Source organism: Camellia sinensis, chromosome 1 (genome assembly GCF_055761805.1).
Source record: "Camellia sinensis isolate YWXY chromosome 1, ASM5576180v1, whole genome shotgun sequence".
Lineage (NCBI taxonomy): Eukaryota > Viridiplantae > Streptophyta > Magnoliopsida > Ericales > Theaceae > Camellia > Camellia sinensis.
Window position 1 is genome coordinate 35,292,991 of NC_138961.1, and position 16,225 is coordinate 35,309,215.

Here is a 16,225-nt window from a genome sequence, read left to right on the forward strand (position 1 = left end):
AAATTGGGCCTAAAAGTGGGCCCAATGACCCTGCAAGTAGGAAATGCAAGGAGGGGATCTTGATTTCGGTAGATCACGGCGGCAGAGAATGCTTTCCATGCTAGGAACAACCTTAAATAAGGATAATTATTAAGTAATTCGGGAATATGGACGCGTGGTATTCCATAATATTATGATTGGTGGAGAAGGTGGGCAGGTGGGATATTGTGTTGAGTGATTGGGAAATATAAGGAACATATTGAATGATGATTAGTTAGAGAATATTCTGAAAATATTTAATAATTTCCCCTTAAATGCGGCATCCAAATTATCATCTACGTGAACAAAAATTGTGAAAAAATAATTATAATAACAACTCCATCAGAATTAGAAGTTTATGCTCAAAATTAGGGGCAAGGGGAAGGGGAAGATGAGTATGTGTGGAGGGGGTGAGCTTTCATCCATTGATTGGGTTTGTGGGTTCGATTTCTGGTTGCACTGCACCCCTCAAAACTCAGATCCAGACTTGCCAGTAAGAATGTATCCATCTTATTATAGTCGGTCTATGCTCTCTCTTTACAAAATAATGCTCATCCAAGGATGGATTTTGATCCTTTTTCACTGCAAAATACGGTCTAATTCGTTAAAGCTATCCAATGTACACTGATTCAATTGCTAATTGTGAATTAATTTGATAAGCGATTTAAAATTTGTAATTCATATTTGAAATCAGCCTGCTTCACTATATTTAACATATATTTTTTTACCTTTAATAAAATATCAAAATAAAAGAGAGATTTAAGATGTAAAATTTGTTACAAATTAGTGTTATATATATAAAAAAAATATTATACATATTTATATTATATATTATGTAAATATTTGATATTTGTTTATTGTTCAATCAACTAACCAATTGAAATCACACTACGTACACCCTTACTTTTGGCTACATATCTAATGGTTATGAAATAAAAATATAGATTTATAATTATTTTAAATTAAAAAAAAAATTATTATATCTACCTTTAAATATTATAATGAAATTTTCTATTATAAACAAAGAAGAGCACGATCATCCAAAGAAAACAGTGTGGTCATGGTTCTCCGGAGGCCTCGGATCTTCGAACTAGAAGGGGTGCTCTCCCTCTTTCAATGCCCAGTTTACTTATTGAACGAGGAATGGCCTAGTTGGGTGTTTCTCAAAGTATGATTGTTGCTCGTCCCCGGACTGTGGTTTCAAGTAGCTCTCCCCTTGGATGAAGCTAAACAGTAAGTCCGAGCAAGCTAGTAATCAGTGTGTTTGGTTTGATTTTTTTCTCTTCGGCAGGAGCTGCCCTAAAACAAGTGACTCATAAGCAACTACAAGTCTCACACATATTGTGTACAATATTGGGAATTTCTACAATTAGCGAACTAGTGGATCAAATTAATTAGCAATCACATGTTACTAAAAGGGTTAGGTTTCTTTTAAGTTGATAATCTTAATTTGAGGGGTATTTGGATTTAGTAGGTCTATTTTGAAATCGATTTCAATAATCTGAATCGTTCACTTTTTAGAATTTATTTAGTAGAATATTCATTAAAAAATTATGATGATCGGATATTAAATTTAGCGAAGAGCCTTTTTTTTATTTATTAATTACACCTATTTTCTTAAATGCCATAATTTGATTCTTTTGATATTAATAAATTTGAGGGAACTTATTAGGTATATCATAGGTGATAATTTTTTTTTTTTTTTTTTTTAACATTTGTACACTTTCATTAAAATTTCACTTTAATTTTTATAATAAGTAACGTTATACAAATAAAAAAATTCATACATAATAATGTGACTCATTATAAGCTTTTTACTTCAAAATAAAATATCATTAAAGATAAATTTATTTACAATAATGAAATTTATCACGTCATTTTATCAAATTTTTTGTATGAATTTTATTTATATCGCCTACTTGGTTGCGAAAGTGAGATAGGAATGAAGGGAAACCCATCATACTTTGAGTGATTTTATTGATCAACAATATTACGTGAATATGTTACAATGATATTATAAAAATACAAAATCATTTATTAATGAGTTAATTATCTAAAAGTTCTATCTATAAATATTATGGTAGTTCAGGTCATATCTAAGATTTTTTGAACCAATAAGTCCTACTTAATAAATTAAGAATATTATCATTTTTTTTTTTAATTTTTAGAATTAAGAACATTATCAATTTTGCATAGTAATGTTTTAAATAATTGTTTCACTAACTGATAAAAAAAGAGAGAGTATGAGATTAAACATTTTTGTCTTTCTACTTATTGGTTTGATTCAACTATCCAATAAAATTGAAAATATTATCAGTTTTTCCTAGTTTTAAAACTGATAACATTATAAGTTTTTTCATTATAATTTTTTTTTTTCAATTTTGCACGTCAATGTTCTATCATCATACTCCTTTATAGACACAAAATTTTCAATTTTGCACAAAAATATAATTCAATTTTTTTCAAAAAAAAATATTTATCATTTTTTTTTTTTTGCAGATAATTTTTTTTTAGTTTTTTCAAATTAAAAGTTGATGTTTTCACCTTCGTTTGACATAGGCTAAAATGAGATGTTTTGGCTAAAATAGTCACAAAAAGGCAAAATAGGTTTTTTATCCCAATAAGATAAAATATCACATCTAAACCATAATCATTTTATTTTTTCTCTCACAAAAGTCAAAAAAGTCAAAAAAAATTTCTATTCCAAACGAAACTTTTTAGCCTCAAGTTAAAATAGTCAAAAAACTAAAAACTAAAAAGCCAACTCACATTCTAAACGAATCTTTAAAGTTTTAAAAATTAAAATAAATGTCAAATCATCATATTCTTTTATAGATAATTATAAATAATGAACAATCATTATTTGAAGGGTAATTCCGGCTATTAAAATTTTAATTGGACTTAAAAGTTCAAAAAATCTTAATTAAAACTTAATAGAACATAACTTCATAAATTAGGATTTATGTTTAAATGTCTCAAAAAAAATTTATTACACAGGTTAAAATGAATCCCAATTCAATGATGTAAAAATATTTAAATAAACTAAATAAAATAAAATTCAAGAGTTTAATAATATTTAACGTCGTCATGCAGTAAGCGAAAAATTAGTGACATTTAACAACATTTAAAATTCTACATATAATTGTACAATTTGAAGACTTTTAAAAAATTGTACGTCTAAGCACAATTAAAGAACAATACATAAAATAATAAAATAAATCCAGAAAAATAAATAAATGGTTCGAGAGTGAGATAGGTCTGGTATTCTAGATAAAATAATAAAGAATTTAAGAGAAAGGGAACTCCCTCGTCATAATAAAAAAAAAAAAAAAAAAAGAAATTCATAAAGAGAGAACAGGGAACCATAAATCTAGCCTCCGCTTAAAATAAAATAAAATAAAACAAATAATCCACATTTTTTAAAAGAAATAATTAAAAAAAATAAAAATTGGAAAGCTTATCAGATTGTGAATTACTAAAATAAAGAAATTCAATTGTGTGAATTTATATAATTTATGCGCCATAGGTGGGTGACGTGCAATAAGTTAACAAAGTGAGGAAAAAGACAAAATAATAGGAAGATTTTGTTTACCCGTAAAGTTACCAAAAAAAAAAAAAAAAAATTACAATTGAATTGATCTGCAATGAGTACCTTTCGAGGATTTGCACTTTCTCCTAACAATGAACTAGCATATCACTCGTGTTATGTGTTGAAGAAAAATAATTGAATAAGAAATTATCTCATAAATGTGTATATAACTCACACATTTAAGGTTTATTAGTTTTACAAAATTAATTGGGCAGTTTTGCTAGCATTAGTTGCCAGTCTTGATGGCTAGAGGCTCCTCCCCTCTCCCCCATGGTATATAAAAGGAGGCCCTATTCCTTGAAAAGAGATATAAAAATTTTCCTTGATATCCATACACTGTCAGTCTACTTCTCTTATAATTTTCTTCCTGAGAGAGAGTGCTGCCGTTGTCCGTTCGCTAAGCTAATCAGAAGGTGCTTCTGTTGTAGCTGGTAAAAACCGTCGTATCTTGGGAAGTAGACGCCGGCGCACCTCCAGCACCCAACGGTGAGGCGGCGAATCTATTTTAAGGAGACTGTGGTATCACACAGGCTTCGGTTTGCTTCATTTAACCATTTTATATTTTATCTGTATTTTATTCAGCATGTTATTTTTCTTGGGATTGAAGGTTTGTTTTGTTCATCTCATAATTTTGCGATATGCAATGTGAAATTATGTAATGTGAGTAGTTTTTCCCAACAAGCTTAAAATAGATTTGACGTTTATCATAGAATTAGATTAATAGATTCATAGGTGTGTGTAATAATTTTGCATGTAATTGGCCACTGGTAGTACTAGCAAGTTAATTGGTTTATTAGATGCATGTACACAGGGTTAAGCTTTTGATTTTGTCATTTTGTGTATGCTACTGTTTGGTCTTCCCATGGCATGGAATAGGCCACTGTTTTCAATAGGGAAGAAGAGTTCTATTGGTGCAACGTTAATTCACTATATTTTCTAATTAATTTATTAATTTATGGTGTACCGGTTCATGCCTTGTATTTCTAGATTTACATGCTTCTAGTTTACAATATAAATTACATATTCATTCGGGTTTAATTTTTAGTGTAATTTACATTTCTAGCATGTCTATTAGGTAGTAAATTTTTCATGTAACTTGTACCTATTAATCTTTAATTTAGGTGTGGAGTTGTAAAGTTTATAACTTGCCTATATTTAAATTCATGTTAATTTTTCTAAAATTATTTGCATGTTAATCATGTCATTTGCAATTCTTGCCTAGTAATGTGATTTAAGTATTTAGGAGTTATAAAATGTTTGTAACTTGCCTCAATTAATTACATGTTTAAGTGTACCATAAGTTCATATGTAACCTTTACCAATTTAAAATATGGTTTAATTATATTTAATTTAGGTCTGTAACTTATATAGTTAATTACATGTTTATTATGTAATTAATTTTTTACAGTTTTTTTTTAGTTTAAATTCTAGATGTGTAACTTAAGGGTTGGTTTTAATCTTTACTTCCAGTTATTTATTAGTTTGTTAGCTAGTACCCTCCCCTTCAATCACTACTTTGCCAAAAGCAAAGAAAAGCTGAGGGAGGTTTTGTTGTATTTTGCTTCTAACTCTTTATTGCAGAAATACCTATGGAAATGGGAAAAATGATTAATTTGGACTAAATATTTGAAGCAATTGTTTGCTTGAGTGTTCATTTGTGGTTATTCACCAATATGTAAAGCACGTTTTATTTGTTTGTAATTATTGTAGCAATTTTGTTGTAATTGCTTGTACAGTTTGGAACTTGGTGTGTTTAACCTAATTCATCCCTTGAAAATTTTAATTCTTAAAGTTGTTTCCCATGGATTAGGAGTCAACATGCTCTTGAAAGTTTTGTCTGAGGTTAACTGGGTTTTAAGTGAAACCGGTGTGACCCCTCCAGTCTTCTTGGAAACTTTCCTGACCATGTTCGATTCTAGGTTGCGTGGTGAGATTAGTTTTGAATTAAATTTCCAGTTGTGGGATTTTCTAGTGTTAAGTTTGATTTCTGGAAATACAGAATAGTGAAAATTCGGCTGTAATTTTTTAGAAATGGTAACTGTCTCTGATGCTGCTATTGCTACTGCTAATGTTGGTGGGGATCCGAACCCCGGGGCGACTGGCTTGCCAACCCCTGCTGTGACCTCTGTGGTCAATCCTCCTGTTGTTACTCCGGCTGTTCCGGGAGGACCACTCAATCGTCACGAGCGCCCGGAGAAGTTCACGGGAGTGAATTTCAGGAGATGGCAGCAGAAGATGCTGTTTTATTTGACTACTTTAAGCCTTGCGAGGTTTCTGAGTGAAGATGTACTAGCCGTAGAGGAGAATGAGCAAGATAAACAAAAGCTCATGGCTCTGGACGTTTGGAAACAAGCAGACTTCTTATGCCGGAATTACATTCTGAATGGCTTGACGGATCCGCTTTTCAACGTGTTCTATGCCAAGAAATCGGCTAAGGAGTTGTGGGATGCCTTGGACAAAAAGTACAAGACCGAGGATGCTGGGGTAAAGAAATTTATCATCGACTGGTTCCTGGACTTCAAGATGGTGGACTCTAAAACTGTCCTGAGTCAAGTCCAAGAGTTCCAAGTGATTCTGCACGAGATACATGCAGAAGGGATGGTCCTAAGTGAGTCATTCTAGGCAGCTGCTTTGATTGAGAAGTTGTCTAATGGCTAGAAAAACTTCAAGAACTACTTGAAGCACAAACGAAAGGAGATGACAGTCGAAGAGCTCGTTGTCAGGCTCCGGATTGAAGAGGACAACATGAAGAAATGAGGAAGTACCTCCATTGTCAAAGCCAACATGGTTGAGCATGGCGAGTCCTCGGGGGTGAGGAAAAAACTACCGACAGGCAAAAGCTCAAAGTTGGGGGCTAGAAGAGGAATCTCCAAAAGGCCAACCTACAAGGCAAAGGAGCCTACTTTTAGGTTCAATGGCAAATGCTTCAACTGTGGAAGTGACGGGCATCGGTGTAGCGGCCCTAATTTTCTTAAGTCATTACTTATTATTTTTATTATCTTATTTTATATTTGGCTTTATTAATTGTGCGGTTTACATGAGAATTTAATGTGTTGTTTAGTTAATGTGATATTTAACGAATTTAAGGTTGTAATTAATAAATTTATTGTGTTATTCAATTAATTCATATATTTATATATTTATTTTTGTTATAAAAAAAAGAGGCATTTTATATATATATATATATATTTAATTTTATATTTATATGATAATTATGTGTATTACATAATATAGTATATTATATTAATTTATTAGGGTTAGAATGAGATTAGGTTATATTATAATATAATAATTATTAGGTTATAAACAAAGAAAGAAAAGAGAAGTATAGTGCGGCGGCAAGGCCGAGAGAGAGAGAGAGAGGGAGATTGATCATCCAAGAAAAAAAGAAAACAAAAGAGTGCTCTCTGTGTGAGTGTGTGTGGCGTGGAAAGAAAAGAAAGAAAAAGAAAAAGGAAAAAAAAAAGAAAAAAAAGAAAAAGAAAGGGGGTTAAGGTTTTACTTTGGTGGTTCAATTAATCTTCTAGATATTGTTTCTATCATCAAAAATAATTGTGAGTACAAAATCCACTTTTCTTTGTTTATATTTGATTCGTTATATTTATTTATTTGTATTTATTTAATATTGATTTGATTTTTGTATTGATATGAAAATTACAGATTGATTTTAATTGTTTTGATTAATTGGGTATGTAAGGTTTATGATTTTTTAGATTATTGATTAATTTTAATTATGTTGATTAGACGTATATGTAAGGTTTAGGATTCTTAGATGATTAATTGATTGTAATAATTTTAATTAGTTGGGTATGTAAGGTTTGGAATTTTTTAGATGATTGATTAATTTTAATTAGGTTAATTAGACGTATATGTAAGGTTTAAGATTTTTAGATGATTAATTGATTGTAATAATTTTAATTAGTTGGGTATGTAAGGTTTGGAATTTTCTTAGATGATTGATTAATTTTAATTATGTTGATTAGATGTATATGTAAGGTTTAGGATTTTTAGATGATTAATAGATTGTAATAATTTTAATTAGTTGTGTATGTAAGGTTTGAAATTTTTTTAAGTGATTGATTAATTTTAATTATGTTGATTAGACGTATATGTAAGGTTTAGGATTTTTAGATGATTAATTGATTGTAATAGTTTTAATTAGTTAGGTATGTAAGGTTTGGGATTTTTTTTTTTAGGTGATTGATTAATTTTAATTATGTTGATTAAATGTATATGTAAGGTTTAAGGTTTTAGATGATTAATTGATTGTAATAATTTTAATTAATTGAGTATGTAAGGTTTAGGATTTTTAGATGATTGATTAATTTTAATTATGTTGATTAGATGTATATGTAAGGTTTAGGATTTTTAGATGATTGATTAATTTTAATTATGTTGATTAGATGTATATGTAAGGTCTAAGATTTTAGATAATTAATTGATTGTAATTATTTTAATTAGTTGGATATGTAAGGTTTAAAATTTTTAAATGATTGACTAATTTTTAATTATTTTGATTAGACGTGTATGTAAGGTTTAGAGTTTTTGGATGATTGATTGATTTTAATTATTTGCATTAGTTGGGTATGCAAGGTTTAGGGTTTTATTTTGGGTGACTTTATTAATTCTTTGAGTGATTCTTTGATCTTCAAAAATAATTGTGAGTACAAAACCCATTTCCCTTGATTTATGTTTAATTCTTGTTTTTATCTATTTGTTTGATATTAGTTTGATTTTGTGTTTACATAAAGATGATAGATTAATTTTAATTATTTTGATTAGTGGTGTATGTAAAGTTTAGGGTTCTTAGATAACTGATTGATTTTAATTATTTTGTTTAGTTGTGTATGTAAGGTTTAGGGTTTATAGATGATTGATTAATTTTAATTATTTTGATTAGTTGTTTATGTAAGGTTTAGGGTTTTTAGATGATTGATTGATTTTAATTATTTTGATTAGTTGTATATGCAAGGTTTAGTGTTTTTATATGGATTGATTTTATGATTGTAATCACACTCATGATTATATAAAATTAAAATAAACTTACAATCCATAGATATTGGTTAGAGGATGGATTGATTCGTTATTTTTATTTGTTTATTTTTATTTGATGTTGGATTGATTTTGTATTTGCATGTAGATGATGGATTGATTTTAATTATTTTGATTAGTTGTATATGCCATATTTAGGGTTTTATATGGATTTATTTTATGGTTGTAATTACACTCATGGTCATATGAAATTAAAATTAATTAAGAACCTATAGATAAATTCCTTATACTCCACCATGACTCCGTGGATTGTTGTTTTATTTGAGTGATGGTGAGAAAGAGTGTATAAAAAAAAGTGAGGATTATGAGATTTATTTGAATGTCTTAGGCTCGGCATTGTTATGTTTATTCTCATGTGTGAGATGTTGTGTATATATATATTGTTGCCTCGTTCTCATGAGTAGACGAGTGCTTTGATTTTCGCGCGTGCGTATATGCTAACCATCTGGGGAGTGTGAGTCAAACTCGGGACGATATCCCCGTGCAAGTTTGGCTTCGGAGCGGTGTTAGGTATACGAGAGGCACATGGGATATATGTGTAGGCCGGAAGGGGAGGGCCGAAGTGGTGGAGTTAAGGAACAAAGAATGTAATTATGAATTTATTAGTATAGTGTGTATGGTACTGTTATGTACATGATAAAAAAAAAAAAAAAAAGAGTAAACGATCTTGATAAATTATGAAATTTGAGGAGAGGCATGTATACGTGATTTTGGACAACTCTTGTGTTGTAGCTTTTTATTAAAAAGATCGATTAGAACTTATAATCGGATGACCTTGGTTATTGTCGGTTTGATTCACTTTGGTAATGCAGATTTTATAGGCTGTTTTAACCACGAAACGAGTTCATTTTTATTGGTTTCGCGTAAACTGAAGTAAAACATTATTCTGCACACTTTTCATGTTTTGAACTTTTTCGGAAAAAATCATCTTATGGCAATTTTTGTTCGTTTTCAGCTTCATATTTTTCGATTGAATTCCGTCTTGATTTTTAGATCAAGTTTTTCTCTTAACCTGTTCAGTTTCGGTTAAATTCGTTCACGCTGTCTTTTAGGAAATTTGATTCTGTACAACTTTCGTTCTTTAAGTTTTGATCAATTCGAATTATTTAAGTATGAAACGGTGTAATTTTATATTTGTTTCAACAAGTCACTTATGATTAAATTATACTAACTTTATTTGTTTTGCAGGATGGTGGGTCTTACTAACTTTTTATGTAGGGCTAACCCACCATATTTTTATTTCTATATTGTCTACTATAATCAATTTATATTTCGCTGTATACGGACAAGAAACTAAATGCCACCGTATCTCGGGAAACTACCCATTCGTCTCGATGTGGTTGGAACTACTTGTCTTATCCCGTGATAAGAAATAATGTACTTTTTGTTTGTGTCTGGTGGACACGTGGGTGTCAATTCTTGTACTCATACCAGTATACCTGTATACTGACCCGTTTTGTCTCTTGGCAACTCGGGTGCGTTCTGTTTGAGCGCAGCTGAGCTTCCTTTGCAGGATTAGTTAAGGCTACGGTGGTGACGAGAAGTAACTATAGTTTTTGGACATATCTCTTAGATTTCTTTTGTTTTCTTGAGCTTAGGGTTGTAATAGTTTATGTATTTATTTATTTTTATGAATTTAGTATTGGAATAATTTGGCATGGTTTGTAACCGTACTTTATTTAAGTTGTTTGGACTAGTTGTTGATACTTTAATGTTGGAGGTATTTGTTAGTTATGAATTTATGGTGGATGGTTTAGTTTGCGTTTAGTTTTTTTTGTTTCACCCCTAGGATTTGGATGATGGAATATTAATTGGGGTTTAGTCCTAATTTAATATTTAATTGTTCAAATTTTGGGGCGTGACAATCGGGCAATTGATTGTCTGAAAAAGAAGCCCTACAAGAAAAACCCTGCCCAACACAAAAACCGGGCACATATGGCTGAAATGAAAGAATTGTCACACGATGTGGACGACATGCATCTGTCAGCCGTCGTGTCAGAAGTGAACATGGTGGGGCCAAACCCGAGGGAGTAGTGGGTGGACACTGGGGCCACTCGCCATATTTGTGCAGAGAAAAGAATGTTCACAACTTTCGAACCGGTTTCAAATGGGGAGAAATTGTTTATGGGAAACTCTGCAACCTCAGCTGTTGAGGGTAAAGGCAAGGTGATCCTGAAGATGACTTCAGGAAAAGAACTGACTTTGAACGATGTCCTTTTTGTGCCAGACATTCGTAAGAACGTTGTCCCAGGGTCTCTCCTAAGCAAGCATGGCTTCCGCATGGTGTTTGAATCAGACAAGGTCGTGTTGACCAAGGGCGGGGTCTATGTGGGGAAGGGACATATGTCAGGTGGTATGTTTAAATTGAATGTAATGACACTTATCCCTAAGATTAATGAGAAAGCTTCTTCTTCTTCTTATATGCTTGAGTCCCCTAATTTATGGCATGGTAGATTGGGTCATGTAAATTTTGACTCTTTACGTAGATTAATCAAGTTAGATCACATACCATCTTTCAAGATTAATCCACAACACAAGTGTGAAACTTGTGTAGAAGCAAAATTGACAAGGTCTTCTTTTCATTCTATTGAAAGAAGTACCCAGTCTTTGGGTTTAGTGCATAGTGATATGTGCGACTTGAAAGTTGTACAATCACGTGGTGGTAACAAGTACTTCATCACTTTTGTTGATGATTGCACTAAATACTGTTATGTGTATTTGCTTAAAAGCAAAGACGAGGCTATTGATAAATTTATTCTTTTTAAGAATGAAGTTGAGAATCAATTAAGCCGGAAAATCAAGGCATTGAGAAGTGATCGTGGTGGTGAGTATGAATCCCCATTTGTCGAGACTTGCGCTCAATTTGGAATTATTCAACAAACCACAACGCTTTATTCGCCTCAGTCAAAAGGTGTTGCTGAGTAAAAGAACAGGACGCTGAAAGAGATTATGAATGCAATGTTGATAAGTTCTAGGTTGCCATAGAACTTATGGGGGGAAGCAATTCTCTCCGCGAATTATATTCTTAATAGAATACCACGGAAGAAAGTGGACAAGACTTCATATGAGTTGTGGAAAGATCACAAGCCTTCATATAAATACCTACGAATGTGGGGGCGTCTTGCAAAAGTGGCAGTACCTACACCTTAGGATAGGTCCGAAAATCGTGGACTATATTTTCATTGGTTATGCACAAAATAGTAGTGCATATAGATTTCTTGTGCACAAGTCTAATATTTCAGATATACACAAGAATACTATCATGGAATCTAGAAGTGCATCTTTCTTTGAAGATGTATTTCTGTGCCGTCCCCAAGATAGGGTTCCGAGTTCCATGAAAGAAATAGATGATCATGAAGACGATCACATAGATGATCACATGGATGATCAAACAGCTGATCAAATAACTGATCAAGTAGATGATCAAGCTGATGAAGTAGATGAGCCAAGAAGGAGTAAAAGGGCCAGAACCACAAAGTCTTTTGGACCAAACTTCTTGACTTATATGTTAGAGGGAGAACCTCGAACGTTCCATGAAGCTGTGACTTCACCTTAAAGTCCTTTATGGAAAGAAGCAATTAAGAGTGAGATTGACTCCATCTTACAGAACCATACTTGGGAGTTGGTTAATCTACCCCCAGGCAGTAAGGCCTTGGGGAGTAAGTGGATCTTTCGAAAAAAGATGAAAGCGAATGGGTCAATTGACAAATATAAAGCTCGGCTAGTTATCAAAGGATACAGACAGCGAGAAGGCCTGGATTACTTTGATATGTGTTCACCTGTGACAAGGATTACATCCATTCGCATGGTGATTGCAATAGCAGCTTTACGTGATTTAGAAATACATTAGATGGATGTAAAGACAGCTTTCTTAAATGGAGATTTAGATGAAAAAATCTACATGGAGCAACCCAAGGGGTTTTCAGCTCCAGGAAAAAGTAAGAAAGTCTGTAAGCTTGTCAAGTCATTGTATGGTTTGAAGCAAGCTCCCAAACAATGGCATGAGAAGTTTGACAATGCTATGTTGTCAAATGGGTTTCGAATCAATGAGTGTGATAAGTGCGTATATGTTAAAGACACTGACAAAGGTTATGTCATTTTGTGTCTATACGTTGATGACATACTCATTGTTGGTAGCAATGATGAAATGATTAAAGCTACCAAAAGATTGTTAAACTCTAAGTTTGACATGAAGGATATGGGCCTTGCAGATGTCATTCTGGGTGTTAAGATCACCAGAACATCTAGTGGTATTGTACTTTCTCAAGCTCATTATGTTAATAAGATACTTGAGAAATTTGGAAAGTCAGATACAAGTATGTTTAGGACACCGGTAGACTTAAGTCTATATTTGACCAAGAATAATGGTGAGAGTGTCTCTTAACTAGAATATTCTTGGGTCATTGGGAGTTTGATGTATCTGATGAGTTGTACAAGGCCGGATATCGCCTACACTGTTAGTAAGTTGAGTAGATACGCGAGTAATCCTAATGCTACTCATTGGAAGGGCATTATGCGGGTGTTGGGGTATATCCGTTACACCCTAAATTATGGGCTGCATTATACCAGATACCCAGCGGTACTAGAAGGGTATAGTGACGCAAATTGGATATCTGATATAAAAGATTCCAAATCCACTAGTGGTTATGTGTTTACCCTCGGGGGGCAGCCATGTCTTCGAAATCTGCCAAGCAAACGTGTATCTCGAGATCAACGATGGAATCTGACTTTATTGCTTTAGATAAAGCAACTGAAGAAGCTGAATGGCTTCGCCAGTTTGTTGAAGATATTCCACGTTGGCCGAAACCTGTGCCAGCTATCAGTATTCATTGCGATAGCCAATCAGCGATTGGTCGGGCACAGAGTAATATGCATAATGGAAAGTTTAGACATATCCATCGTAGACATAATTTCATATGACAACTACTCTCAAATGGAGTTGTCTCTCTAGACTATGTCAAGTCTAAGGACAACATTGCGGATCCGCTAACCAAAGGGTTAACTCGAGAGTTAGTAGAAAAGTCGTCAAGAGGAATGGGGTTAAGGCCTTTAGTAAAGGTTACCGGAACGGAAAACCCAACCTAGTTGACTGGAGATCCCAAGATCTAGGTTCAAAGGGACAACCTAACTTCGTGTAACGGGTGAGTCACTGAAGAGGTAAATCCTCTTGCCCATTCCTTTATACAGTGATGCCCTGTGGGGGTGGAAAGTTAAGCTAATGCTTTTAATAACCTTAGTGATGTGGTATAATGAAATACCGTATCTAGGTCACCTATGTGAGTGCGAAGGGGGGCAGCTTCTTTAAGAATTGCCAAGGCCGAATTCTTTAAAAACACTCATAGAACCAGGCTAATGTTCCAGGGCCATACCGAACACACTAGTCAGAACAAGAACAATGGTTAGACTAACTCCTGTGTGAGGTCTATTGTCTCGGTTTACATAAACGGCAGAACAGCTCAAGACATCACGTTCACTGGATAGCCAGTAAATCCAATAGGCTTTCACTACGAAACGTTCAAGGCCAACAGCTACCTTTTCTGATGCAGGGTTAGTCTATGTGCTCTCTCTCTCTTTCCGAGTCTTTGTTGATAAACGTTGAGCGTTTGCTGTATTCGGTCAATTTTTATTCATGTGGGGGATTGTTGGAGAAAAATGGTTGAATAAGAAATTGCCTCATAAATGTGTATATAACTCACACATTTAAGGCTCATCAGTTTTACAAAATTGATTGGGCAGTTTTGCTAGCATTAGTTGCCAGCCTTGATGGCTAGAGGCTCCTCCCCTCTCTCCCATGGTGTATAAAAGGAGACCCTATTCCTTGAAAGAGATATAGAATTTTTCCTTGACATCCATATACTGTCAATCTACTTCTCCTATAATTTTCTTCCTGAGAAAGAGTGCTGCCGTTGTCCGTTCGCTAAGCTAATCAGAAGGTGCTTCTGTTGTAGCTGGTAAAAACCGTCGTATCCAGGGAAGTAGACGCCGGCGTACCTCCAGCACCCAACGGTGAGGCGGCGAATCTATTTTAAGGAGACTGTGGTATCACACAGGCTTCGGTTTGCTTCCTTTAACCATTTTATATTTTATCTGTATTTTATTCAGCATGTTATTTTTTCTGGGATTGAAGGTTTGTTTTGTTCATCTCATAATTTTGCGATATGCAATGTGAAATTATGTAATGTGAGTAGTTTTTCCCAACACTATGCACGAGATTGAATTTAAAAAAATTATTTATGATTATGTCAAACATAGTTTTAAATTGTTAGCATAAAATATACATAATTTTAAAAAAAATGTTGACATTGCATAATTAAAGTATTAAAAATAAGAATTTATTACATTTGTTCCAAATTCACTGAATAAATAAAACAAAGTATAACTAAAATCTAAATTGTTGTGAGCCTTCCATCAGCATTCCTGCATTGTCAACATGATAATTAGTATTATAATTAATGAATAACACATATATTATGTATTTATAAAATATTATAAAGTAAAAATGTTATACTTACATATTATTATTATTATTATTATTATTATTATTATTATTATTATTATTATTATTATTATTATTATTACCTTTTGAAAGGTATAAACATTCTTCAGACCAATCTATATTTGAAACAAAGGTCACGCACGGTGCACAATGTAGTTGACATGGCATTGTTGGTACATGTATAATAAATGCGTAGACACAGTCTTGGCATAACGCAATATAATCTTTGATCATTTTAACGCCATTAGGTATTTTCGAGATTCTCCATGAAACATTGATAGCATTATGACATTTAATTCATCAACATCAGCATTTTTTGGTGTTAAGATGTCACATTCTTTCAAGTAAGAACCGTCACTGTATCTAGTACTTAATTCTGGATAGATTGCATGGATCAAATCATATAAAGTATGTGATCCATTTCTAATCAAGAATTGTTCTGGAATTTCAATCCAATTAGTCTTCCCGCCTTCAGTGAAAGAAATTACAGGTTTTTTTCCATCACCAATCATCAATATCCACTTAGCAAAATACCTTAGTTGTTGATGCATTTCAATAGAAGTATCATGGGCCATAATACACATTTTGGTCCTCAAATGCAACACGCGACAATGATTCCAAATAGTCGATTCCTTCAACGATGTTGCAATTGTGGCTTCCCGCCTACCTTTTGGTACTATAGGTGAAATTTGTCTGAAGTCACCACCAAATATGAATAGTTTTCCACCAAATACACAATCACTTGAACAAAATTTTGTACCCTTTAGAATATCTCTAAAAGTACGATCAACTGCCTCAAATCCATAACAATGGTGCATTGGAGCTTCATCCCACATGATCAATGATGCATGTTGAATTAATTTTACCAATTTAGTTTGTTGATTAATACTACAACTTGAGAATTCATCCAAATTAATTAGAATTTTAAAGTGTGAATGCGCAGTTCTACCTCCTGGTAATAGCAAAGCTGCAATTGCAAATGATGCAACTGTCAAGACAATTTCTTTTTCCGGACCTAAACTTTGCTATCAATGTTTTCCACAAATATGTTTTTCCTGTTCCCCCACTTC

At 32.8% G+C, this 16,225-nt stretch overlaps 1 protein-coding gene across 1 annotated transcript; it reads right to left on the minus strand.

The window, feature by feature from the left end:
• Positions 1-15,385: 15,385 nt before the first annotated feature.
• On the minus strand, positions 15,386-15,991 carry LOC145790771 (uncharacterized). The gene has a single exon (XM_082869462.1). It carries the CDS (start codon positions 15,989-15,991, stop codon positions 15,386-15,388), a length of 606 nt encoding a protein of 201 aa, XP_082725588.1.
• Positions 15,992-16,225: the final 234 nt, after the last annotated feature.